Here is a 23,783-nt window from a genome sequence, read left to right as displayed (position 1 = left end):
AGCAGCCCGGGGTCAGCGCGGGGAACAGTGGCCGTGGCGTGGCTGCTGCTCCATGGGGTGCCACTTCATCCTCTGACAGAGGCAGGGAAACGGTGACCCTGAAAATCCCAGGTTACATTCCAAACCTCAGATTATCTAAGGATTTTCAGTCTTTCCTGCAAGAAATGGGGGAAAAAAGACCTCAAAGAGGAAATGAGCAGCTTTAGTAAAGCCACGGTGAAGCCATGACCCCAGCTCCAGCTGATGGGCTGGCTGGGGTGAAGCAGTGCCAGGCTGGCGTCTCCGAGCCAAAGTGGCACCACCTATGAACCCTCCCGCTGAGTATTTGGCAATGAAGTGTCACGATCTGTAATTATTTTCCAGGTGCCATGAAAGATGACAAACAGAGGTCTCAGCTTCAGACTGGAAGGGCTGGAAGTCAGGGAGAAGTGGCCCAGACTGGGAGCTTGCACAAGGCACGTGGATGCTGAATTTGAAGGCCTTTTGGATCCTCCTTGTTCTAACACAGTTTAGGGAAAAGTGGGTTTTCCACATTCTAGCAGATCAAATTAAAGCATCTCCAATGGCAAGATTCAAAGACCTTTAGTTATGTTAATCAGAATTGTAAGCCGTGTGTGAAACAAAGAGATAAAATAGAGATACTGGGGTTTTCCTGCTTTGCTTTCTGGTTTCTTAGACTCTGGAGTGCCTTTTTTATTTAACGTACTTAGCTTGCCTCCATTGTCAATCAAAAATGACCCAAATACATTTTCAAAAGTGAGGGTGAGAGCTGAATTTCTGATTCTAGCAGATGAGATTGTCAGAGAGGGGTAAGTTTCACAAAACCTCTGGTAAAAGCAGCGCAGCTAGCTGCGACCTTGGATGACAGGTGAGTGAGAGAGACAAAAGCAGCATCTGGGCTCAGGGGTGCTGCTCGTGCAGCCAGCGACGCACGTGCCCTTAGGGGATCACACAGAGTGAAATCCAGGTGGATAACTCCATCCTCCATCGGGACACGGGTTAGGCTTGTGTAAGGACGGTGCCCGTGCTCACTCTGCCCTCCCAGCCAGCGGATTCCCTGCCCAGCAGGAGACAGGGGGCTTCTCGGTTGTGCTGCCCTGGGGCTTCGTGCTCCCCGACTTCAGAGATGTGTGAGCTGCCTCCTGTCGCAGCCCCTCGCTGCCCTGGAAGGTCCCTCTTCAGCATCGCTCCCTGTGTGTCATTTGGTTGTGTTTATCAGGTTCTTCAGACAGACGATGCTGAAGCCAAAACCTCCAGCCTGGTCTCAGGAGGGGACTCGATCCTGGGATTAACCTACAGACTCAGGAATGAGTTACGAACCCCATCCCACGGATGGATTCTGCTTTGTAAGGTTTAGGCTTAAACCTAGAGCCAGGGCTAGCTGTCAGCTCCCCCCTGTGTTGCAGGCTGTCAGCTTGAGAGGACATCAGCATGGATTATTTTTATTGTTACTCGTCCCTTCTCTAGCTGTGCAGATTGCTTAAGAGAGTGGCACTCCGTGGAGTTTGACCCATGAGCGCTGATAGTGAAAATAATACACTTCCCACCAGAGCCACGGGAGACTGAAAGAGTAACTTCAGGCAATTAGTTTAACTTTGACTATAAATATTCCTTCTCATTCCTTGTGACACTGTTAACAGCTCCGCTGGCAAATCCCGATTCTCTGGCAATATTTAAGCTGCCTGTCAGTTGGCAGAGGCTCGGTGGTGCCCGGCGCAGGGGACAGAATGAGACCCGGCTGAGCGCAGTAAGTTCTCTTTCAGCTTCTACCTCGAGCCGGGAGCTCTGGCTGGGGCGTGGGTTGGGGCTGCATTTCGGCCCCGGCAAGCGGTGGTGTCTTTAGGAGGTGGAGGGACCTGGGGATGCTTTTAAAAAACCTGTTGAGGAGGCATTTAGAGCGATGTAGTCCGATGGGTTACTCGAGACCCACGTGGGCTGCATCTCTCCCAGCACCATTGATAAAGGGCTGGCTTCAGCGGCTTCATTTCAATGCCATGGATGTTCCTTCCTCACAATCTCTGGCGAGGAAAGTGCTGCCACCCGTGCCAGGAACCGAGGGAGACCGGGCTGTGAGCTGAATGCACAAAAGGGGCAAAATTTCCACTGGGCTGTGGCAGAGTTAGGATCTGAAATCTGAGCAACTGAATCTCCTGCATTTTTCCTAGTGCCCAGCCTCCCCGCCTGCTCAGGGAGTTGCAAGAGGAGCTTTAACCTGTGGTCACGTGTATTCAGCTCTGGGAATTTCCCCTGGAGTGTATCCCGTGTTTCCTTTTTTACTGATGGGCACGAGAAATGCCTGCGGAGCTCTGCCCCAGATCCGCGTGCGTTTTGGAGGGAGGGACACACGGTTCCCTCACACGTGTGGCTGCGTCCTGAGCGAGACCGAACGTAGGGAACTTATAGCCCTGGCTGTGCCGCCGCTGCTCACCACCCACCGCGGGCCCCGAGCTGGGAAATGTCTCGGGATGAAAAGAAACAGCAATATCGGAGCTGCGAGAGAGAAAGCAGGAGGTGTTTGAGCGGGTTTAGCAACTTCCCAAGGCTGGCATACCAAACCTTCTTTTTCTTTTCCTAGTTAGAGGTTAAGCATGCCAGTACAAACTTGGCAACGGCCAAGACATGTTGCCTCTTAAAAAGGTAAGATAGCACTGATCTTCTGATCACCAGTGCCTGCACCCTCACAAAGCAGAGGCTCCCAAGGAATTCAGTGGGATCCGGGGCTTGATAAAGCACGGAAAAGGCTCTGCCAAGGTGCTGCAAGTCTCTGCTCCCAGCCTGGTGCTGCCACTGCTGCCACTCAGCCAGGGCATGGCTCTGTACCATCTTTGGCTCTTGTCCTGGAGGCTGCTGGTGCCTCGGGATACACCCCCCAGCTGTGGAAGGCGGGTGATGGGTTGGTATCTGCCAGTGGAAAACTCCTTATTTATTGCCTGACCTTTTTGTAAATGCACGAGCCCAGCAGCCCCACTCCGGGCAGAGCTGCAGGACCGGGTGTAGCGGGGACACAAAGCAGGGCTCGCCCTCCTGAATCCCACCTGGCAGGAGAAACTGCTGCATCTCCACCACCACTGCACTTGCGGCTCCATTCCCTCCCTGCTTTGTTCACGCCCTGGGCATCAGGTGCCCGGCGATGCCACCGGTGCGGAGCAGCCGGCGGCACTTCAGGCCAGCCTTCGGGCCGTGGTGAGTTACGGTCAGGTTCCAGCCACAGTGCAACGCAGGGGCGAAGGGGCAAAGCTGGCAGGTTGTGAAACACGACCGAGGGACGGGGCGGCTGGTTTAGTCTGTGCTTTGCCGCACGCTGGGTGTTCAGAGGAAGAACTTGTTCGACTACTTGTTGTCTGACCATCCATGCCGGGAGCCCCGGGCTGGTGCAGGCCACCCTTCGCCCCACCTTCTTCAGCTTTTTGGCAGGGGGGGGCACTTATAAGTGTCGCCTTACAAGTACAAGAGAGGCCAAGGGACCTGGCCAGCCACATAGGCAGGAGGAAGACAAGGACCACAGACACCCGGTCCAGCCGTCCCAGCGACGCCGGGGCTGGGGCTGGAGCTGAGCCGGCTGCGAGGTGGCACCAAGGCTGGGGACTCCAGCTCTGCCCCTCGCCAGGGAGCCGTCTCCTGAGCTGTGTAGGGTAAGAGAAATAATCCCAAACTTGCTCTGTGGCTGGAGCGTGGCAGTGAGGTGCTGGGCCCAGGGGTCCCTGGTGATGGACTGCGGCCACTGCCGAGCCGGGGGCTGCCCAAGGTGAGCCTTGCCCCTGCCTTGGCCGCAGCAGGGCTGCCACTCGCCTCCTGCCTCGATCCCAGAGCGGAGCCAAGCCTGGGCGAGAGGAGGAAACGAGGAGGCACTGCATTAACACAAATACCCAACCAGCCTCCTGACGTGGACTTTATCCTGCCCCTCCTGCCAAAGGGCAGAAGCCCGGCACCACTCTGGAGGTGCTCTGGAGGGCTTCGGAGAGCCTTTTCAGGAGTCCCACAGTGGTGCCACATCTCCTCACCTGGCATTTCTGGAGAAGAAAAGGAGGTTTTATTCCTGTGGGAAGCACATCAAATGCCTCTGTGGGGCTGGAGTGCAGGAGAGAGCCCCGGCTCCAGCACCAGCTCTTCTGCTGCTTGGTGCTGGTCCCACGCTGCTGCAATCGCTACCGGCAGTGCTTGTGCCCATCCCTGCTGCCCCGGCATGCTCTGGCGTGGCAGAGGGTACACCCATCCCTGAGCTGGGAGACACGCTGCCAGCCTCCGCTCCCGGTAAGGGAGAGGGCTGTGCCTGCTCGCCGTGAGCTCAGCCTCACTCAGGAGGGGGCCCAAGCACCCTGCGCCCCGGCTCCAGCTCTTGCCGTGGCGAAGGAGGAAGGTGCCACGGCAGCTGGAGCCATTCACATGTCTTCACACCCCGCAGCTCGCCGCGGGCACATTTCTGGCAGCAACTTGTCATCAAGGCCAGTCCAGCAGTGCTGCTGCACTGGGACCAGCAGGCTGTCATCACCGGCAGTGCAGCGTCCCGGTCCTGTCCTCCGGCTATTTCAGCTCTTCACACCTTCTCTCTAATGTGCCCGTTTCTCTACCAGTTAGAAAATTACCCACTGCATAAGAAATCCAACCAAGCCGCGGCAGGCCTGCCTGCTGCCAGCATCTTCACATCACAGAAAGGGAGTCATGGATGAAGGAAAATGCCAGAGACAAGAGCCTTCTCCACAGCTCCACATGAGCAGCACCGCAACCAGAGCCACCCCTGAATTATTCAGGAAACAGTCAACACCAGCACGGTGCTGCCACATCCTCTCCCATCCATGTAATCCATTTTTTGACAGATATATGCATCAAGACAAAGAAGCACTCAGCCTGCATAAGGAACCATGGAGACCACGAGCAGCACGCCGTCCTCTGTCACCCCCCCGTGGGATGTGTTTCCCCAAAAGACGCTGGACGCCATAGACATCGCTGTTCTTGTGCTGTACTTCATCTTTGTCCTCATCGTTGGGCTATGGGTAAGCAGATGTGATTAAAAGCTTTTGTATGTGCCCTGTTACACTGAAAAATGTGGCTGATTTGGCCTCAGATTATTTTACTTTGGCTTGAATCGGGCTGCACTTCACTGGATTCAACTGAACAAGTGGGAAGATAAAGTTTACAGGTCCTTTTCCTCACTTCAGCCTGGGGAAGTGTCCTCACTGCTCCAGAGGAGAGCTCTTCAGCTCTAGTGTTTGCTAAGGTTTTGAGAACCCTAGTAAGGAAGAGGTCGTTTAAGTACAAAGTATTGCTAATAATAATGTTTTGTTCATCCAGGAAGGAACTGCTGTCCTATAAATCACCTGTGCTTGTCCGCAGTGGTCTCAACAGCAGATTCCATAAATTAAAAATACTGTTTATATATAATTAAGACAGAAGGACATCCTTTTGGCATAGCTTCTGTAATAGCAAAAGCACAATCGGGCTGTCATAAGGCAGAGATAAATAGTTGCTCTCTTCAAATGTGGTGCGTAACTCCCATGGCATTGCATGAAACTCTCCAAAATCTCTGAGGAACAGGAGTCAATGGGTAAATACATGCACTGCTAGCATTTCTCCTGGCTGCACCCAGTAGCTAGGGATGTCCACAGTTCTTGTCCAAAATTGCTTGCCTTCCTCGCTGATCTGGAAGGATTTAGTTTGCTTACCATAGAAAACATTTAATCAGGATGCAGAGATGATGATAGAGAAATTCGCGCGTGGCTTGTGGCACTGGCCAGTCCCCTCCCTCGTCTGCTGCTCTCCTGTCCCCCAGAATTTCCCAGCTGCAACTGCAGGTCCTTCAGGAAGCCCTTCGCTTTCATCTGATGACAGTACAGAATCTCCCACCGGGGAGATCGCTTGGCGATGCTCTGAGCAGCAGCTGAAATGATTGCTGAAATGGGTGTTCTGCTTTTCTGCTTTCCCAGTCCATGTGGAAGACGCAGCGCAGCACTGTCAAAGGCTACTTTCTAGCTGGAGGACAGATGGTTTGGTGGCCTGTAAGTATCTTTATTATTATGATGCTTGTGCCTCTAGGCTACAGCGAGACTGAAAAGCATTTCTGTCCAAGCAGAACTTATTTCTGCAAACAGGAAAAAAAATAATAAGATTACTTCCATGTTTTGCAAAGACCCAGTTACAATACTGGCTCTTTTTCCCACATTCGAGGCTGGGGAAGTGGAGCTGCTGCAGGGCTTCCACCACAACCCTGTGTCCCATGGGAGCCAGCCCACCAGCTTGCAAAGCCTGTCCAGCTCTGCGTGCCTTGATCTAGAGATGTCCAGAATTACCTGGGTGGTCCCCATCGCAGCCGCAGCCTTATATCGAGCCAGTCTGCTGGTGGGGTGTTCATTTGGGCTGGGCTGGTGGGTCAGCATGTGCTAACATAAGAACCTGATGACCTGATGTTTCTACTTGTTACCTCCACCTTCTGCCCTGCTTCCCCACAAGAAATTGGACACTGTTTTGGAAGCAGGATGGTCCTAAACATGCTCACAAATGAGCTATAGGCAGTGCATGATGAAAGAAGCTGGAGAGGAGTGCCAGAGCCACTGAACACACAGGCAAAAGAAGGTGGCAGAGAGTGATAAGGATTTCACATCCTCCGTAGTCATGAGTGGGAAAGAGCATCACTGTGTTCTCACTGCTGAGAACAGTGCCTGGTGCCAGGGCCAGGTCTGATTTTCTGTCTTTCTCCAGGTGGGCGCATCCCTGTTTGCCAGCAACGTTGGAAGTGGCCACTTCATCGGCCTGGCTGGGTCAGGAGCTGCCTCGGGAATTGCCGCAACAGCCTATGAGTGGAATGTGAGTGTGGCGTGGTGGCACTGTGGCTGTCTCTGTGCTGTACAGGGCAACTCCAACACCAAGGAGTCGCCACACAAGGGTACAGGTCTGGCAGCTGCAGAGGCACAGAGTCCTGCTGTGTGAGCTAGAAGACACCCCCAGCTGCTGGGGGCTTGAGCCTCTGAGTGCTGCCCCACCCCGTGTCCCCATTGATGCACCTGAGGGCAGCCTGGACCTGCATCTCTGACCTTCCTTCCCATTTGCTTTGCAGGGCATGTTTTGTGTTTTGGTGCTGGCCTGGCTATTCCTTCCAATTTACATAGCAGCAGGAGTAAGTAGAGGGGATGCTGCGTTGGTCAGTTATTTGCTGGTATCTAAATCACCTGTTCGGCTCATGGGCTTAACTGCCTCCTGCTGTGCTTGCGCTGCTCCCGGGAGGTGAGCCACGGTGTGTTCAGCTGCCCCAGCAGCCTGGGCTGAAGGGGGAGAGCTGCTGTTTGGGAACGGTGCTGAGGGCTGGGATGTGGGGGTAAGGCAGCTCTGCTACCCCTGGCAATGGAGGAGAGCTGCCCCATCTCCTGAGAAGATGGGCGGACACTCTCATGTCCCAGTTTATAGGGAGCCTTGTGCCAGACTTTACAGCAAAGTCGGTGCTTGCTAAGCTGTTGTGCTGGCCTCAGTAGGCAGCTGAGCCAAACAACAGCACAGCACAACTAGCAGGACCCTGCGGGTCTTCTGCTGGTGCAAACTGCCCACCCCGGTCCCATGGGCCGCGATTCACGGGAGCGACGGCACACCACTTTCTCTGACGGCGCGTCTCTCACGTAGGTTACAACCATGCCAGAGTACTTGCGGAAGCGTTTTGGAGGCAAAAGAATTCAGATGTTCCTGGCAATTCTCTACTTGTTCATCTATATCTTCACCAAAATATCAGTAAGTAGAAAAAAAGGGAAATGGACTGAGTTCGGTGCACTTTGGAAACATGTGCTTCTCAGCGAGGCTGAGAAATGCAGCTGCTGGCCCTTCCCTCTCTTAGCAGAAGAGGGTGTATTATCGAGTGCCTGAGGAAGAGAGACCATGGTAGTTCTGGGAACTGATGCAAAAAGAACAACTTTTTTTCCCATTAAGCATCTAAATGCTTGCTACAGTAGGAGGGAAAGCTAGGTATCCATGTCCTGAGCGATAGCTCGTGGAAAAGTTGTGTTGTGAGTGCATTTGTTAGATTTTGTACATCTAGCAGCTTACCCAGTTTCTTCCCTTTGCATATTTATTGCCTGCGCAGACACCAAACGCTGTTATGTGCAGGATGAATAAGAACGTAGGAGTTGGTACGTGTTTAGGAGAAAAGAGTTAGTGATTTATTGCACCTGTTTGATGTAGTGCCTTGAATAAATAACTGAATCAACCCTTGCGCAACAACTCACGAGCTGTTTATTAACCGTGCAGCAGCGCGTGGATCTGTGAGATCAGACAAGTCCCTGCTGGTGTTTTTCCTGTATGCGCAGGGCCAGAGTGGGACACACTGACACGTGCGTGCCTGCGGCCCCACTGGAACAGGTGCTCGTCACGGGGCTCGGGTGGCACCCAGGAGCTAGGCTCAGGTCCTCCTCTAGAAAAAACTAACCCCTTGATGGAAATCTCTGATAATGTGATTCCCGTGTTCAGGATGCTTTTCTATGTCTGTCATTCTGTGGTCTGCAGTTTGCCTATCCTAAAGCTCTCGTAAAACAGCATTTTCACGTAGCTGCGGAGCTGGCTGGTCAGGGCTGGGTCCCACCCCGAGGACACTCTTCCCTGTTGTCTGTCACCTTGTCAGCAGGAGGAATTTGCATTATGGCGAAGGGGTGCTGGGGCTGGCGGCAGGAGCACCTGGGGAGGTTTGCACCAGTACTCGCTCCTGGCCAGCAAGGTTCTCCCCAGCCAGCTCCCTGCTGCTCGGGGGAAGCGATAAGCTCACCCCACCCAAATGCCTTTTTCACAGAGGGCTGTGCATGCTCGCCCTCTCTCAGGACAGCTCCATCATCGCCCTCCCCGCCACCCCCGTGACCAATTATGAATAAAGTGAATACTGAATTGAGCCTGGTCCTAACGCACAGCAGGCAGGAGCTGGGGCTGCCGAGGGATGTGCTGTGTGGGAAAGGCGCTGCGGGGAGCCGGGGGGCACGAGCAGTTGCAAACCAGGCTGGTCCCACTAAAGGAGACAGCCTGGCCAGCTCTGTGGTCGTGCTCCCTGGCACCATCAGCTTCGAGCGGCTCGGTAATACCATCATCGCAACTGCGGTAACTCTCCTTTCTCTCTAGGTCGATATGTATGCTGGGGCCCTCTTCATTCAGCAAGCCTTACACTGGGACCTCTACATCGCTGTGGTAGGCTTGCTGGCCATCACAGCCGTTTACACCGTTGCAGGTATGTGGCTGAGTCGCAGATCACACCATGGATTGGGCACAGTGAGCTGAGCACGTTTGTGCCACGCACCATCCATCCTCGTGCGTGTGATAGGGGTCCTGCAGTTCCCACACAATCTGGTTTTGATATGACTGTGGATAATGGGGGGGGGGAGGACAGGGGATGGGGGACAGGGACAACTGACAGCCCACCTATTGAGAGAAAATTGCCAGGTAAGAGTAAATGAATACCCCTTACAAGGTCCTGCCAGATATGGATGCAGGTCAGTTCTGCTTTAAGGAGAAGCTATGCTCAGGGCATTTGCACAACGCATTTTTCCTCTGGGCTTTTTGGAGGTATGAGTGATTTACATAACAATGAGCCATGTAATGCGGAAAGCATTGTCAATCTTGGATGCCCTTTCAGGGCTTACCAGTGGCCAAATGGAAAAAAGCCATGCACAGAGTAAGCAGCAAATCCCAGACAAATAAAGGTTGCTTCTTTCCCAGTGCTAACCCCTAATGATGTTGCTCATAAAGATCCCCCCCTCTCTTCTTTTTTTTTTATTTCTTCTCCTTATTCAGCTTGGGCTTTGTTTTGGAGTTTTTCCATGTATTTCCCGTAGAAGTACTTATACTGGGCTTTGGCTTTTTAGTACCAAAATGATGACTCATTATGATTCAAAATGTGACATTTTAGCCCAAGTGACATGCACAGGAATTGGCCAAAGTGCCTCCCCCCCCGCCCCCCGATGTGGTCAGAACCCGCCAGCCTGCCGGGCACGGGGTTCAGCTTACACTGCTTGTCAAAAACATCTGCAAAGTGTGAGATGCTTTAAAAAAAAAAACGCAGTTTCCCACAGTCTGTTGCTTCTCTGCTCTCTTAGGTGGCCTGGCAGCTGTGATATACACAGACGCTCTGCAAACCCTCATCATGCTGATAGGGGCTGTGACTCTCATGGTCTTCAGTGAGTGTTTCCCTGGGGTTTTATTGCTGAAACTACGATAGAAGCTTTACCAAGCACTACAAACAAGCTGGATTGCCACAACTGATTACTTAATGGATGTTCTGGCAACTGCCTTCTAGATATTCTCCTGTTGGAATATACGCTTGTACAAATGATCTTACAGTAGTTCTTTGTGCGGTAAAAATGCTTGAGTGCTCCCTGAAAAATCTCTAGAGAAATACATTCTGAAGCAGTATTATGGGTGAACAAGCACCTTTGCTAGCCAGCAGGTTTAGTGTTATGCTATTGCCCAGCCCGATGTTAGTCAATAGCTGCTGATCTGTAAAGAATACTTGTGAAGCATCATGTGTAGCAAACTAGGGAGACTGAAAATCAGGGTACCAGCTCGGGAAGATGTGTGTGATAACTGCTTCTTGTGGTCTGTTTTAGGCTTTGTTGAAGTTGGTGGTCTTGAAGGTTTGCAGACAAAATACTTTGATGCCATTCCCAGCACCCGCAAGGAGAACAGCAGCTGTGGCTTGCCAAGAGAAGATGCTTTTCACATTTTCCGAGACCCTGTTAACTCTGACCTTCCCTGGCCAGGAGTTTTGGTGGGAATGACCATCCCATCCCTGTGGTACTGGTGTACAGATCAGGTGGGTTACTGCTCATCCCTTTGGTCGGTTTCAATAACATGCTATTGATTGTTTGAACCTGATTACATCCTAGCGTCTGCGACAGAGCCTGGGCTGGTTTAATGGCTGATGGGAATTTAGTAAAATCTGATTGTTTCAATCCTAAAGATCCAAAACTTGATATGCACAACAAAATTTTTGGGAACCATTTCAATGTAAAAAGGGGTAAGAATGTGTTTGAGAGTTAATCCCAGTCTATAAATGGGGTTTTTGTTTGTTTGTTTGAACTCAAGCCTTTCCCTTCTTGTGCACTACCTGTGAATTCACTCTTTCAGCTTCCCAGGGCTCTGCCTGCCCTTCCCACTAGTGACAACATCAGGACCAGCACGAATGAAGCCCTAAGCAACCTCCCGGTGTTCCTGTAGTGCTCGTTTATTTAACTCACTTTGCTCTTTTCAGACTCTGTCCTGCTTTGATAGGAGGGCTGCTGACCTGGCCAGGCTTAGCCATCAGGCCAGGGAAGCCTCCAACAAAAGAAGAAAAGAAAATCCTGAGCCTGAGTAGGATTAGTTAAGGAACAGATTATGCAGCACGGTATAGTGCAGAAGCAAGGCTCAGGTTTGATGTCACAAGGAGTGCCTTTCGGGTCTACATTTCTGTAAGGTATTCAGGATCTGAAACAAGAATTGTAAAGCCCCAGACAAGCTGTGTTCACCCTAAGATTTCAATAGTTTAGAGGAGAACAAAGTATACAGATGAATGCAATTGGTATCACAGCTGCACAGCTAGCTCCCCTCTGCTGACAGCGGACCAAACGTATTTCTTAATTTCTAGGTCATCGTTCAGAGGTCCCTTGCTGCTAAAAACCTCTCTCATGCCAAAGGAGGCTCCTTGATGACCTCCTACTTGAAAATTTTGCCCCTCTTTATGATGGTAATGCCAGGCATGATCAGCCGAATTCTCTTCCCGGGTAAGTGCTGAAGGAGAGATCTGTTCCCTCTGTCACTCCTGGTTGTGCCTACCCTATGGAGCTGGAACAGCCTTTACTGAATAAGTTCAGGTCACAGTGCATCAAATGCCTGAAGTATGAAGAGATTTTCTTCCAGTTATACGCTGGAGGATGCACATCCTCCTACAGCAGTCCCCAGCCACATATCGCACACAGCGCACTGCTCCGCGTGCTGGAGCCACTGCCTGTCGTCCTTTCTCGCTGCAGTTGTGCTGATCTGCTCTGAGCTTGCTGCCTGCAGCCACTCTGCATTTTGACCATGCCCTTGGGCCCCTCCTACACCCAGTGTCGCTCCTGCTGCAATTTGTTTGAAACATGCGGAGAAATCCTCATATGCCACCCTGAATCTCATGAATCTCATGCTGGCTGCGGGGGATGTGCTTGTCCGTGAGGAGCTGTGCCAGAGGGGCTGGGTAGTCGTAGTCCTCAAGTGAGCAACATTCCTAGAGAAGAATTAGACATGCAAGGGAGGTCAGCTACCTGCACTGATTCTGTCTTTTGCATGGAAGAAAAAACCAGAGAAAATGGGGAAGCCCAACGCTGCCCTTTCTCGCTGTGAGAGAGTCCTCTGTCATTTGCTGGAAGCTTTCCAGCATTTCGCTTAGAAAGCAGCTCACCGCATTCAGTAGGCTAACTTGTTTAGATACGTGGGTTTATTGTGGCTGCGGAGTACTGCCTCTCACTCCCCCTTGCTTTTTTTTTTAGATCTGGTGGCTTGTGCAGATGCGGAAATTTGCCGAAAAATCTGTGGCAATCCCTCTGGCTGTTCTGATATTGCTTACCCTAAGCTGGTCATAGAACTTCTGCCTGTAGGTAAGGAGCTTGGCAATGGTGCTGGCACTGATGGGTACGGTACACACCAGCCAAAAGGTGTCCATGAGAGAAGTTCAGAGAGGAAAATACCCTGCAGCTGTAATTGCAGTGGGGTTTATGTTTGGCTTGGTGAGACAGTGGCAAGGGACAGCATGCAACAGGAGAGATGGGTGATGATCCAGTGTCCAGATGTCTACTTCAAATTTGGATAAAAGCTAAAGTGCAGATGTTTAACAATGAGAATCAACTGTCAACACCTCTCCGTCACTGCCATTTTAAAACTGGGGCTAAAAACATTTTTAAAAGCCTCTTCTAGTTCAAAGAAGAATTTGAGGATATCCTACAGTGGGGTTATTGGGGATTCCTCAGGGCGGCTGTACTTCTCCCTCTGTTTCCAGGACTCAGGGGCCTGATGATGTCGGTGATGATAGCAGCTCTCATGTCCTCCCTGACTTCCATCTTCAACAGTGCCAGCACCATTTTCACCATGGACCTCTGGAAGCATTTCCGTCCTCGTTGCTCCGAGTGGGAACTCATGATCGTTGGCAGGTATGGAGGACTAGGACATGCATATTATATCAGAGCCTGAGCATTAGGGACTCATCTTGGCATGCCTCAGCCTGCTGCCCTTGTACAGGTGTAGCATCTTCATATTGTGCAGTTTGGTGGAGGACTACAGCAGAGGCCTTGTGGTTATGAGAGATCTCAAAGTCTTGCAGGATGAGCAATTGGAAAAGCATGGCCTGAGCTAGCAGTAATGGCACCTTTTTCTTGCACAGGGTGTTTGTGCTGCTGCTCACTGTGGTCTCCATCCTTTGGATCCCACTGGTACAGGCTGGCCAGGGAGGACAGCTCTTTATTTACATCCAGTCGATCAGCTCCTACCTGCAGCCCCCTGTGGCAATGGTGTTTATACTGGGTTGCTTCTGGAAAAGAGCAAATGAAAAGGTAACAAGCATGCTGTGCTCAGCACAGTTGCCTCTGCAGCCTCACTGCCCCGACAAGAGTCCTGTAGTTCAAGCCAGGGCCCAGGCTGCAGTTCTGCCGCCTCTTGTAGTGTTTGGGGGAACAAATGCACCGAGACCTCTGCACAAGACGAGCAACCATCAGCAATACAGGAGGGAGCAATTCCTGCTGGTTTCCAAAGACTGCTGGCATTTCAGCAGGACTGTGACGGCTGCATTGCTCCGTTGCAGGGTGTCCTTCACAAATCTTGAAGCCTGTTAGGGGCTTGTTGGCCATCAGCTTGTTTATTACACGAACTTGTGTTACCTGCATCAGGGGGCTACAGAAGGGACAGCAAGCCCAGACAGTGAAGGAGCCAGACCAAAAGTGTCAGGAGCCCTAAACCTCCAGTTTCTCCACAGAGACTGGTGCTAGGTAAAGGGTAAAATCTCCCCAAATGGGGCTTCAGTTAGGTGGAGAGCAGCTCTCAGCCCCGCAGGGTTAAGGCAACCATTAGGATACAAATGCCGCTCTTCAAAATATTCTGGCATAAGATGTTATCCTTCCCCTCCATACCAAAATTCATGACCCTCTTGCTCCCACAGAGGCAAGGTGCCAGGCTACTGTAACAGCACTGGCAGACTAGATAGGAAGAGCAGAAAAGGGAGGAACAGGAGCCTGCCAAAAAAACAGCAAGGAGAAAGCCTGGCCAGCTTGTAGCCTGTAAATGTATAGCCCTGGATCCTGGATACCCTTCTTGCTCCCATACCCTTCCTTGTCCAGGGCGCATTCTGGGGCTTGGTGATCGGGCTGCTGCTGGGCGTCATTCGGCTGGTGCTGGACTTCATCTACCCAGAGCCCCAGTGCGGCGAGACGGACCGCCGCCCAGGCGTGGTGAAGTACATGCACTATCTCTACTTCTCCATGGTCCTGGCCGCGATCTCCACGTTCACGGTGCTGGTCGTCAGCATGCTCACAGAACCCCCCTCGGAAGAAATGGTGCGTCACCCCTTCAGATTTCTTTTGTTATTTGTAAATGGTTTCCAGGATGCCCCACGCTACATCCGTGGAAATAATGTGGGGATACATAATCTGGAAATGGAATTTTCCATTCATTCTTTATTTATGATCACACTTGCAATAACCTGTAACAGCAGTCCCTCCTCTGCTCCAGCACCCTGCTGCCATGTAATATTTGGGTCCCATAAATCCAAAGTCCCACCCTGGAAACTGGTCAACATTAGATGCTACAAAAAGCTGTTATTAAGTTCAAACATGTGTGTTTAATCCATGACAAATTAGCTTTTTCCCTCTATTTTCCAAGAAATTCCAGCTTCTGGGTCATCTTTATCAACTCTCTTACTAATTTAGTGAGGAACCATTTTTACTCGCAGAAAAGAGAAATCAAGGGCAGAGAGCACACTTCCTCTGGAACAGGTTTGTGCCAGTTTGACTATTTTCAATAGATATACTGAGGCTACAGAAAAATGTTAATAGCAGAAAGGAGGGCCAGAGGGACCTTCAGAAATCACACAGCCAACGCATCCTCTTCCTTCAAGACAGGACTAACCCGACACATTTCTGAAAGACCTGGTGAACTTATTCTTAGAAATCCCCAGAGAAGGAGAATGCCCAGGGAGGTGTGCCGTCAATTCGAGAGCTCACCTGCCCTCCCAGTAGCAATTTTTCATCTCCAGCCTGAATCTTTCCAGCTTCATGTTGTGCTCATCCCTTTCTGTCCGCCCTATCGCTGATATTGAGAACAACCCTCTTTAATCAGTCTTTTACATATGTGAAGAAAATTATCATGTCTCCCACCTGTCTTCTCTCAACAATTCCAGTTCTCTGAATCATTCCTCCCTGGCCACAATTTCCATTCCTTTTGCTCCCTTCACTGACCCGCTCTCAGCCTGCATCCAGTGATGATCCTGTGCAGAAATGCCTCCTCCTCAGTAAAAGAGAATGAAGAACGCCATGCTTCAGAGAGCGTAGCTGTACAAACAGCTTAACTCAGCGCGCCGATGGTAGCCATCGCTTCTGTTGTTACCAGCTGAGCACTTGGCTGTTCACCTGCTCTAACAGAGCAGGAGAACAGATTTCGGCCCTTCTAAGTATTCTCTCTGCAGGCTGCTCTGCTGCTGAGGTAGTCCTTTGAACAACCACGAAAGCAGTTTTCTTTAACACCACTCTTCATGCCATCAGATAAGTCGGCTTACCTGGTTCACACGTGGGGATCTACCAGTCAAGCAAGACCTAGCAGTCAGCACTTCCCCTGATGCTGCAAAAGGAGTGTGTGAAGCTGAGCATCCCGCTCTCCAGATTGATATAAGCATTGCTTCTGAAAATAGTTCAAATGATAATAAATGTAAGTGCTCCAACATCGTATTCAGTAGTACCTACACCTAGGCATAACAACAGTAATAACAACACTAGGCATTATGTAAAGGCTTTGAAGACAAGAAACGTTAAAACTACTTCCTCTGGATTTCTGTAACTTCAGGGCATGCTAAAAGGTTTTTACCTGGCAGTTTTACCTTAAGCAGAAGCTTGGTGTCTTTTCCATCTCTTGATGGCATTACATATGCTTGAAATCAAGAAGGAGCTGGACGGGATACAGAGAGCCATGCCCATTATCCTGCACTAGCCACTGGTGCTGCTTGCACCTGCGGCAAGGAGAACTGGTTGAAAAAGGGGAGGGTGGAGGAAAACCACAATTATTTTCATGAAATTCCATTTCTGTTTTTCAGTGATGTTTTCTGATCGACTCTAGCAGCAGGGAGAACCCAGAGCCCTGGGCGGAGTTCTTGACAGATCAGTGAAGGAGGATTTACATTTTTTAAAACTTGTACTTGTCGGTATTAGGTACAAACATGCATAGCAACTCATTCTGCGTTTTCCAGCGATGATTATCATCACTTGTTTTTGCCAGGCTTGGGACACTGTTTATGTAACTTTGCAGCCTTTGCTGTGTATTCCTTTGATCTATAAACAGCTGTTGAAAAGATCTGTAAGCTAATGAGTTACGGTGCAGAGCTCCCAGCTGCTGGGAAGTCTCATGTTTGTTGGGCACAAGCACTGTCTTCCCAGCATTTAGTCACGTATGCCCGAACCCACACCAGAGCTGGGAAAATTCAATTCACACGTGTGTGGCATGGAATAACCCTAAATGGACTAGAGCATGCACGTGCAAGCTGAAGGGTAACGAGTAGCTACAGCTCAGCTTTTAGGTTTGGTCTACTGTTGCCGTTCCCTAAACCATTGGGAACAGCAGAACTCAGAGCTCCAGGGAAGAATGAAATCAGTACTGCAGCCCCAAAGGTGCTAATTGAAGGGCTTCCTACACCTCAGCGTAGCTAGTGTATTTGTTTAAAGAACACTGGTGCATTTTTTTGCATCAAAACCCTTTGCACAGGACCACACTGATACATTCCTGGGATTCGGTGGGATTTGTACCTCACTATTGACTGTCTTTTTAGGTACGGCTAAGACCAAAGGGAACTCAAGGCTGCTGACCGCCCTTCTGTGGCTCTGCGGGATGGAGCGCAAACAGGAAAACGCTGAGAATGCGGCACCGACTAAACCTGAGCTGCCTCCCGTGGCGTCCCTGGAGGAGAAACCGCTGGTGAAACACGTCCTGAACATCAACTTGCTCTTGTGTGTATGTGCTGGGCTCTTCCTCTGGGCCTACTTCGCGTAGCCGCTGGCTATTTGATTCCAGATGACATCAACTAACTCTTAATTGGTGTAAATAATAATAATTAGCAGAGGGTTAATGTAACTCTTAGTGCTTTCTAAATGTTATTTCTTTATTTAAGACAACAGACCTTCCTCCCCAATCCTTTCCTTATGTCTAAGGGGGGCCTGGCCGTGACAGGGGCTGAGTCCTCTGCACCGGCACCGTCAGACCCCAACTGTCAGCGAAATGATAAATGTAAAGAGCCAAGGAAGGTAGCTAGGCAGGAGAGCTTTGTTTGGTTAATTTAAATGTTTAGTTATGCTCTTCAGGGTTGGAGCACTGCCTGGAATTCAGGAAGTCTGGATTCTCTTCCTATTTGTGCCTCTACAACCAGCTACAACCCCTTGGTTCCCCTTTGCTTCGGCTCCTCTACCCTCGAGGCCGAGCGAACACCCCCCGTGCCCGGCGGAGGGCCAGGGCCTGCCGTCCATGCTGTTGGGTGGCGCGCCATGCCTCGCCAGCTCAGCCTCGCCGGCTCAGCTCCCTCCTCAGTGCAGGGGGGAGCGCGGCCAGTGCGGCCCCCGCACCCCAGCCTCTCAGTGCTGCCACGGTGGGGCCAGCCCGCCAGCTAATGCCAACCCACTGCCACCAGCACCCAGCGTGGAAAAAACGCCCCCAAACCTGTCATCAAGGCCAAGGCACTAAACCAGCCCAACCCCACCAGCACCCCTTCGGCTGGGACCACGGGCTGCCTTTCACCTCAGGCGCTGTTCCCAGGGCAGCCCGGGCGGGCTGGCGGTGGGGTCAGCCTGCCACCCCCCAGCTTTCCGTAGCTGCAGATACACTGGTTACAGAACGAGAGCTGCTCCGTGGGGGGGGCTGGGCTGGGGGCTGCCCCAGCGCGGCTGCTCACTGGCCCCACCAGCCATGGCGGAGGTGGCCCAGCGCCTCGGGGCTCCCTGGCAAGGCCAGGCGGTGCGAGCAGCCTCTCCTCGGGGCCAGTGCCCGCTCTGCAGTGGCGGCGGCCCTGCTGGGTGAGCGGAGGGCGGCAGAGGCGGCAGCCCCTTTACAAAGCCGTATCAGTGGCAAATCCCCCCGGCGAGGCCAGGGCTGCAGCTGCTTCCATGTATGACTGTGAAGAACCCCAGTGTCCACTTACCTGCCCGCTGGGGATCTGGGAACGCCGCCTTCCCTGCTCATACCTTGTGCTCACCTGTCACAAAATTTCTTAGAATATGTTAAATATTGCATGGGTGTAGCAAGTAGCACCTACAAAAGCTTATGGCGCTGCACATGCATAACGTAAAGGGTGGTGTAGAGCGGTGATACGTACAAGCCTTGTAGCAGCCCATAAAATAAGAAAATACTGTTTTGTTACACCATATAAGAAGAATTGTCATTTGGGAATCCTTCCTAAGCAAAGGAAACACAACTGTTAGAAACCCTGTGGGAAAGAGAGACTTTATTTATAAAGTCTTACATTGTTTTTGCAACTAACTTTATGTATGACTCCCAGGCAATTACTGTATACCAAATGTTTTGACGAGATACGTTAAGACAATTTTTTTTTAAACACCTGCCTAGTGCCAATGTCGAGCAGAGGAAAGGATTCCACTTCATATGCCAGACTTCCGAAGTGCTCTGCATCTGGGCCCTTCAGGTGATCTATCTACAGCATCAGCGATGTAACGATGTAACCGCATCTTTAGAGTAAACAAATGCTAATGGGAACATTAGACTTCAGCTACTGCAATATTGCAAGTTTTGGTGCAGTTTTAGGAGGTAACGTGAACCGCACCGATGCATATGTCAAGAAGAGCTTCCCACAGCAGCAATGCTTTCGTGTTTCTTCTGGATAATAAAAGCTCGATCTGCAAATCTGTTGTCTGTGGCAGCAGAGAGCACACACAACAGACCACACAACAGTAACTTGCTGGAGCTGTCGCTATAAACTCTTTTGACAAACTGCTGGTTTTTCTTTTGAAACAAGTTTATCACAGTGGATTGTGTGAAAACGCATTAGAAGATCACTCGAGAACAAGTCCCAGGTCTCCTACTTCTCTCTTCCAGCTGTATTTTTCATGTAGTAGAGACAAGTTACATAAATTCCTAGTGGGATCAAGTAACCTTGACCCATCTTTGCACAGATTTGGCTTCCAAGATCCAGCTAACTATAAATGTATAACTATCTCTTACTGCATACAGAGGTTTAAAGACCTGAATAAAGCTGTGGTGGGTTCAGTAGCTTACCTCTGGGATTTTCTCCACCCAATGCTTCAGGTAACTGCCCCAGAACAGTATTCTGACAGAATTGGATGACGTGCTCTGTCAGACATAATAGGAACAACACGAGTTGTCTTCAGTGCCCATGATTCAAAGGAGAAGCCATGTAGGGCAGCTGATGAATTATTTTTATGTTCACAAATTAGTTTGTAATATGTAATTCTGTAAAAATTCAACCCTTTGCTCTGCAGCCTTGCAGCAGCACAATCCATTTCAACACCCAAGATTTAGCTTCTCCTCAAACCCATGGTCATTGGCAAATGTTTCATACTACCTCAGGTGAACAAAACTTTAACAGCGGTGCTAGAATACTTCCTTAGGGTTAAACTGAGCATTAGCTATGATTACATCAAGCTTTTACTCTCCCACTGAATACCTGTTGACCACAGAGGAGCTGACATTTTCCAGTTACCGTGACCCATCTTTTCTGGACGCAGTCAGCAGCTGAGCAGCTGCCAGCAGGCCCTTGCCCAGCCCTCCACATCAGAACCCATCTTCCAAACACCAAGACTTCATCTGTCAATAGCCTCCACAGGCTTTGGAAAATAGGAAAACTCCCTCCTTACGAATCGGCTGTATGATTTCTGTACCCTGCTTTGTAAAGGTTTGCAGATGTAGGTACTGCTGTTCCAGAAATTATCTTCAGAGTATTAGTCACTGCCTTCCAGCCTGCTGTCTGCCCTCTCAGCACTACGAAAGCAGTCCCACAGAGTTCAGCCAACTACTGCCTTTAGCCTAACCTGAGTGTTTCTCTAGGGCCCCTTATTAAATCACTGAAATCCAGGTTCAGGAAAGCCGCAGTTTTCTTCACTGCGAATGGAATTCCTATCAAAGCAAGCCCCCATCACACTCTTGCATTTGTTTATTAAATTCCTACTGCTCGTTTCTTAGCCTCCATCTGACCAGTCCACTCGATACACTTATGCAGTACCTTAGAGTACAGTTACAAAAGGTTTCCACTGGCTGGGGTGGGAGGGGTGCACCATGCTGTACGCATGCAATCCTCTACCATAGCTCTGGGAATGCAAAAAATAACGCACTCAGTTTATGAAACCTGACCCTCTGATAAGAGCTCCTTGCTGTACTTTAGGATGGAATTCACTGTCTTTCCACACAGTGCTTTACTCAAGGAAATTAAAAGTTTTAGCCACAGCACATAATAACCCCACCAGACTGCTCCCAGAGTGGTGTGCAGCAATAGAGACATCTCCCATGACACATCCACAAAACTCAGCGCAATCACAGTCTACAGCAGAGGTGGCTGCAGAGTGCCCTACCGTCCCACTCAAACTGGCAGCCTGTATTCAAAGTTTTGAGGTAAACTTCAAGTAACTGGGCTGTAAGAAATTTACCTAGTGTACCCCCAAAAAAATTCCCCTAAACCACACAAGCAAGCAGCTGTGCTTGTCTTTCAGCCAGCCTTTGCAAGCACATACACCCGAGCAGATTCTCAAAGCAGTGCTAAAAGCATTACAAAACCTCATTATTGTATTCCAAGTTTCTTTTTAGACCTCTGTAGGGTTATTTTGTGCAGCCATTTGATTAACTAATCAATTGCAACAACATAGCTTAAAGCCACGAGAGTCACTCAAGAAGCTGATACCCCACATTGCCTCCCACCCCTGCCCAATTTTGGGGTGCATTCCTATGAACAGGGGATACAGTTGTGCTTGGTAAATAAGGGAGTAACTCCAGCCCTGGTGTTAAGAGATGTCTGAACAGGAAAAACTGGGCAGCCACTGGGATTTCAAACCAGGGCATGGAAAAGACAGCAACTACGATGTATGTGCAATGAGTCTTGTCAAGGCCGTAATGAAATGCAGTTTTCTCTTGTAGTTAAGCCTAGGGTCTAGTTTAAGAACATCAATAAAATGTATTATGGAGTATTAAGGAGTTTAAATGTTAAGTAAATCAATTCAACTAGTTATATGAATGTTACCTCAATTGACTAGTTTCCCTCTTTCTCATTCACAGAAACAGTGTGGCCTCTTCCCTCTCATTTCTTTGCATGATACAGGTTGTATCCAGCGTTCCTCTTTGCAGCTGAACTCCTTTGTGTTTAACTTGAATCTACGCCTTAAAGAACAGATGCACATTCATTCACAGTAGGCTTCCGCTGCAGCCTTTGAAAGAACAAACTGAGCAGCTGGCGGACTCACGAGCTACAAAGCCCCGGGAGTGACTCTGTAACCTTCAGTGCCCACTGGGAGCAATGTTACTCACAAACTCGAATAAAGATGCCTTAAGTTGACAAAAGACAATCTTTAATTTTATAAATGTTCACCCAACTGACGAATCCAAACAGCTGTTTCAAAGTTCTTTCAAAATTCAACCGTTTTCACTGAAAGCACAAAAAACACTTCCACAGTTTCATCCTGAAACAGTTGCCAGTTTCACATAAACAAAAGCAGGCTTGGTTAATACAAATAACTATGAAATAAGTATTAAGTACTGATCATTAAGTAGCAATGAAATGATTAAAGATGCAGTAAGTTTCCTTCTACAGTATGACAGTCCTTCAAGGCACTAGAATACATCCACAGTTTTGACAAGGTGACTGATAACCAGCAGTCACCACCAGCACTCTGGCATTTTTTGGTTCATGTTTTAAAAAGAATCTGCAGCAAATCAGTGAGGGAATGTCTCTTGCAAGGCATCTCCTTGTAATGTCTAAGAACTAGAAATAAAAGTCTAACCGTGACATTAAAAAGATTATTTCCGTTATACATGCACTTTAAATAACTAATGTTCTGCTTCTTATTCTTTTGGAATTTCTGCTAATACCATCCGTATTAGCAGCAATTATGCTTCCTATGCAAGCTTCTGCAGTAATTAATTCCTTCCATCCAAGATTCTGAAAACCATCGTTGAGACACAGATCATTAAACTTCTTCTGAATGGCTAAATCACTTTCTCCGTGATGCACAAGTCACAACTCTACACAGTTTTGCCATATCGTCAAAAGAAGCTTTTCACTGTTAGGTCTGTTAGTTTTCCTACCAGGAAAGGAACAGTAAAAAGTTTTGAGTTTTTCCATTACAGAGCAGTGCTTTCTGTATCATTGTCAATATCAAGCATGAGGTGGTTGTGCAGTTCTTTGCTTGCTGTCTCTGCAAGAAGCTCTGAAGAAGGGTTCTGAAGTGGTTCTGGAATACTGGAATCTGCACAAAAAACGCAATAGCCAGTTTAGAGTCTGGACAGTGACATCCCATTCGCTAGCGTATTTCTGGTGCATTTCCTTAGAAAGAAAAGGGAAAGGAAAGGTAAACAAAGGCTTTTCAAACAGAGGGCTGCCACATATGTGAATGTGCACGCATGAACACAAAAAGGCTAAGCCATACTGAAATGCTTATGAGTTGCTTCTCCAACATACCTTTTCTCAGTCTTCTACATGATAAAAGGAAACGTTTCTTTCTGAAGAATGGAGGACAGCAAGTAACGATTTAGTATTGGATTCCTCAATGCCCCTTAAGACTGGCATGTTACTGCAGACTTTCACGTCAAAACACAACGGTCACTCAGCAAAAAAAAAAACCCAACAAAAAGGCACCTAAATCATCAGCCAGGTAACCACCACCTATGACTTTTAGAAGCAGTAGGAACATGTATGGTGTCAAAAGGAGGCCCTGTCACAGGAAGAGGAAGAAATTACTTAAAGCAAATTCAGATTAACCCTCTTCCTTTGTATAACAGAACATTGTGTCCTTTGCCTCTTCTGAAAGGAGGAGAATTTTGTTCAAGCCCAGGTGCCCAAGGAGGACCTCAAAATGTTGCGTTTCTGGTGACTGACTGCCCTGGTAGGGAGAAGATCAGAAAAATCCTAACAGTTAAAAAAAAAAAAAAAAAAAGTGACTGGAAATATTAAGTCAGTATTTTGGAAAACTAATTTATAATATGCCACGACATCTCCTGCTGCAATCCAGCAGCTGTTCTAAATAGAAAGTAATTTAGACTGCTTAAATCAAATAAAGACTTCACATAAGCATCTGGCTTTTAAACATCGGTGGCATTGACAGGCATCCTCTAAAGACTGACTCCTATCTGAAATTGTAATTTCTGGGCTAAATTTAATTTATAAATGTTCACATTGAAAGTTTCTGAGCTAAATGACATGGAAGAGGTGAAAGCAGACACAGAACTGAAGTCTGAGCGCAGTCTCCCCTGCTTCTCTCTCAGACCGTTACTAGAGTGCCAGCCAGCCTTTCACAATGTGCAGTGATTTTGGACTCAGTGATACAGTTAATACAGCAGCTGGAACTCCATCATATTATGGCCTGACACAATTATGGTTAAGCGGTTAAGTGTTTGCAATG

At 49.2% G+C, this 23,783-nt stretch overlaps 3 protein-coding genes across 13 annotated transcripts in view; 2 read left to right on the top strand and 1 right to left on the bottom strand.

The window, feature by feature from the left end:
- Window positions 1–1,454: 1,454 nt before the first annotated feature.
- Window positions 1,455–21,721, top strand: SLC5A11 (solute carrier family 5 member 11). Of its 6 annotated transcripts, none has more exons than XM_037383278.1 (17): window positions 1,455–1,747; window positions 4,815–4,991; window positions 5,922–5,993; window positions 6,694–6,798; window positions 7,049–7,108; window positions 7,606–7,710; window positions 9,079–9,184; window positions 10,050–10,130; window positions 10,560–10,765; window positions 11,579–11,714; window positions 12,459–12,566; window positions 12,965–13,115; window positions 13,346–13,514; window positions 14,295–14,510; window positions 15,714–15,876; window positions 16,988–17,169; window positions 21,445–21,721. In XM_037383278.1, exons 2-17 carry the CDS (start codon window positions 4,860–4,862, stop codon window positions 21,577–21,579), a joined length of 2,127 nt encoding a protein of 708 aa, XP_037239175.1. In that variant the 5' UTR covers window positions 1,455–1,747; window positions 4,815–4,859; the 3' UTR covers window positions 21,580–21,721. The 6 variants fall into 6 exon arrangements, 5 of the variants coding, with proteins under 5 accessions (XP_037239175.1, XP_037239178.1, XP_037239180.1 ...); XM_037383280.1 differs by lacking the exon at window positions 1,455–1,747 and adding an exon at window positions 3,481–3,632; XR_005103644.1 differs by lacking the exons at window positions 16,988–17,169; window positions 21,445–21,721 and adding an exon at window positions 14,836–14,948 and having other exon boundaries at window positions 15,714–15,797.
- Window positions 17,206–21,425, top strand: LOC119146124 (testis-expressed protein 47-like). The gene is given in 5 exon segments (XM_037383284.1): window positions 17,206–19,214; window positions 19,216–19,280; window positions 19,663–19,726; window positions 20,561–20,606; window positions 20,608–21,425. Coding segments are annotated over 5 exon segments (597 nt in total). The 5' UTR covers window positions 17,206–18,987; the 3' UTR covers window positions 20,803–21,425.
- ARHGAP17 (Rho GTPase activating protein 17) overlaps window positions 21,713–23,783 on the bottom strand; it is a 47,901-nt gene continuing 45,830 nt past the window's right edge. For 3 of the 6 annotated variants that reach the window (XM_037383272.1, XM_037383277.1, XM_037383276.1), the window contains one exon: window positions 21,713–22,631. In XM_037383272.1, the coding sequence (XP_037239169.1) occupies window positions 22,507–22,631 (125 nt within the window). In that variant the 3' untranslated portion in view covers window positions 21,713–22,506. The remainder of the gene's footprint in view (window positions 22,632–23,783) is intronic. The other 3 variants (XM_037383274.1, XM_037383275.1, XM_037383273.1) reach the window with 2 other exon arrangements.

Source organism: Falco rusticolus, chromosome 4, assembly GCF_015220075.1.
Source record: "Falco rusticolus isolate bFalRus1 chromosome 4, bFalRus1.pri, whole genome shotgun sequence".
In the NCBI taxonomy this organism is placed as follows: domain Eukaryota; kingdom Metazoa; phylum Chordata; class Aves; order Falconiformes; family Falconidae; genus Falco; species Falco rusticolus.
The sequence above is the reverse complement of the archived record's forward strand: the minus strand, read 5'-3'. Positions and strand labels throughout refer to the sequence as shown.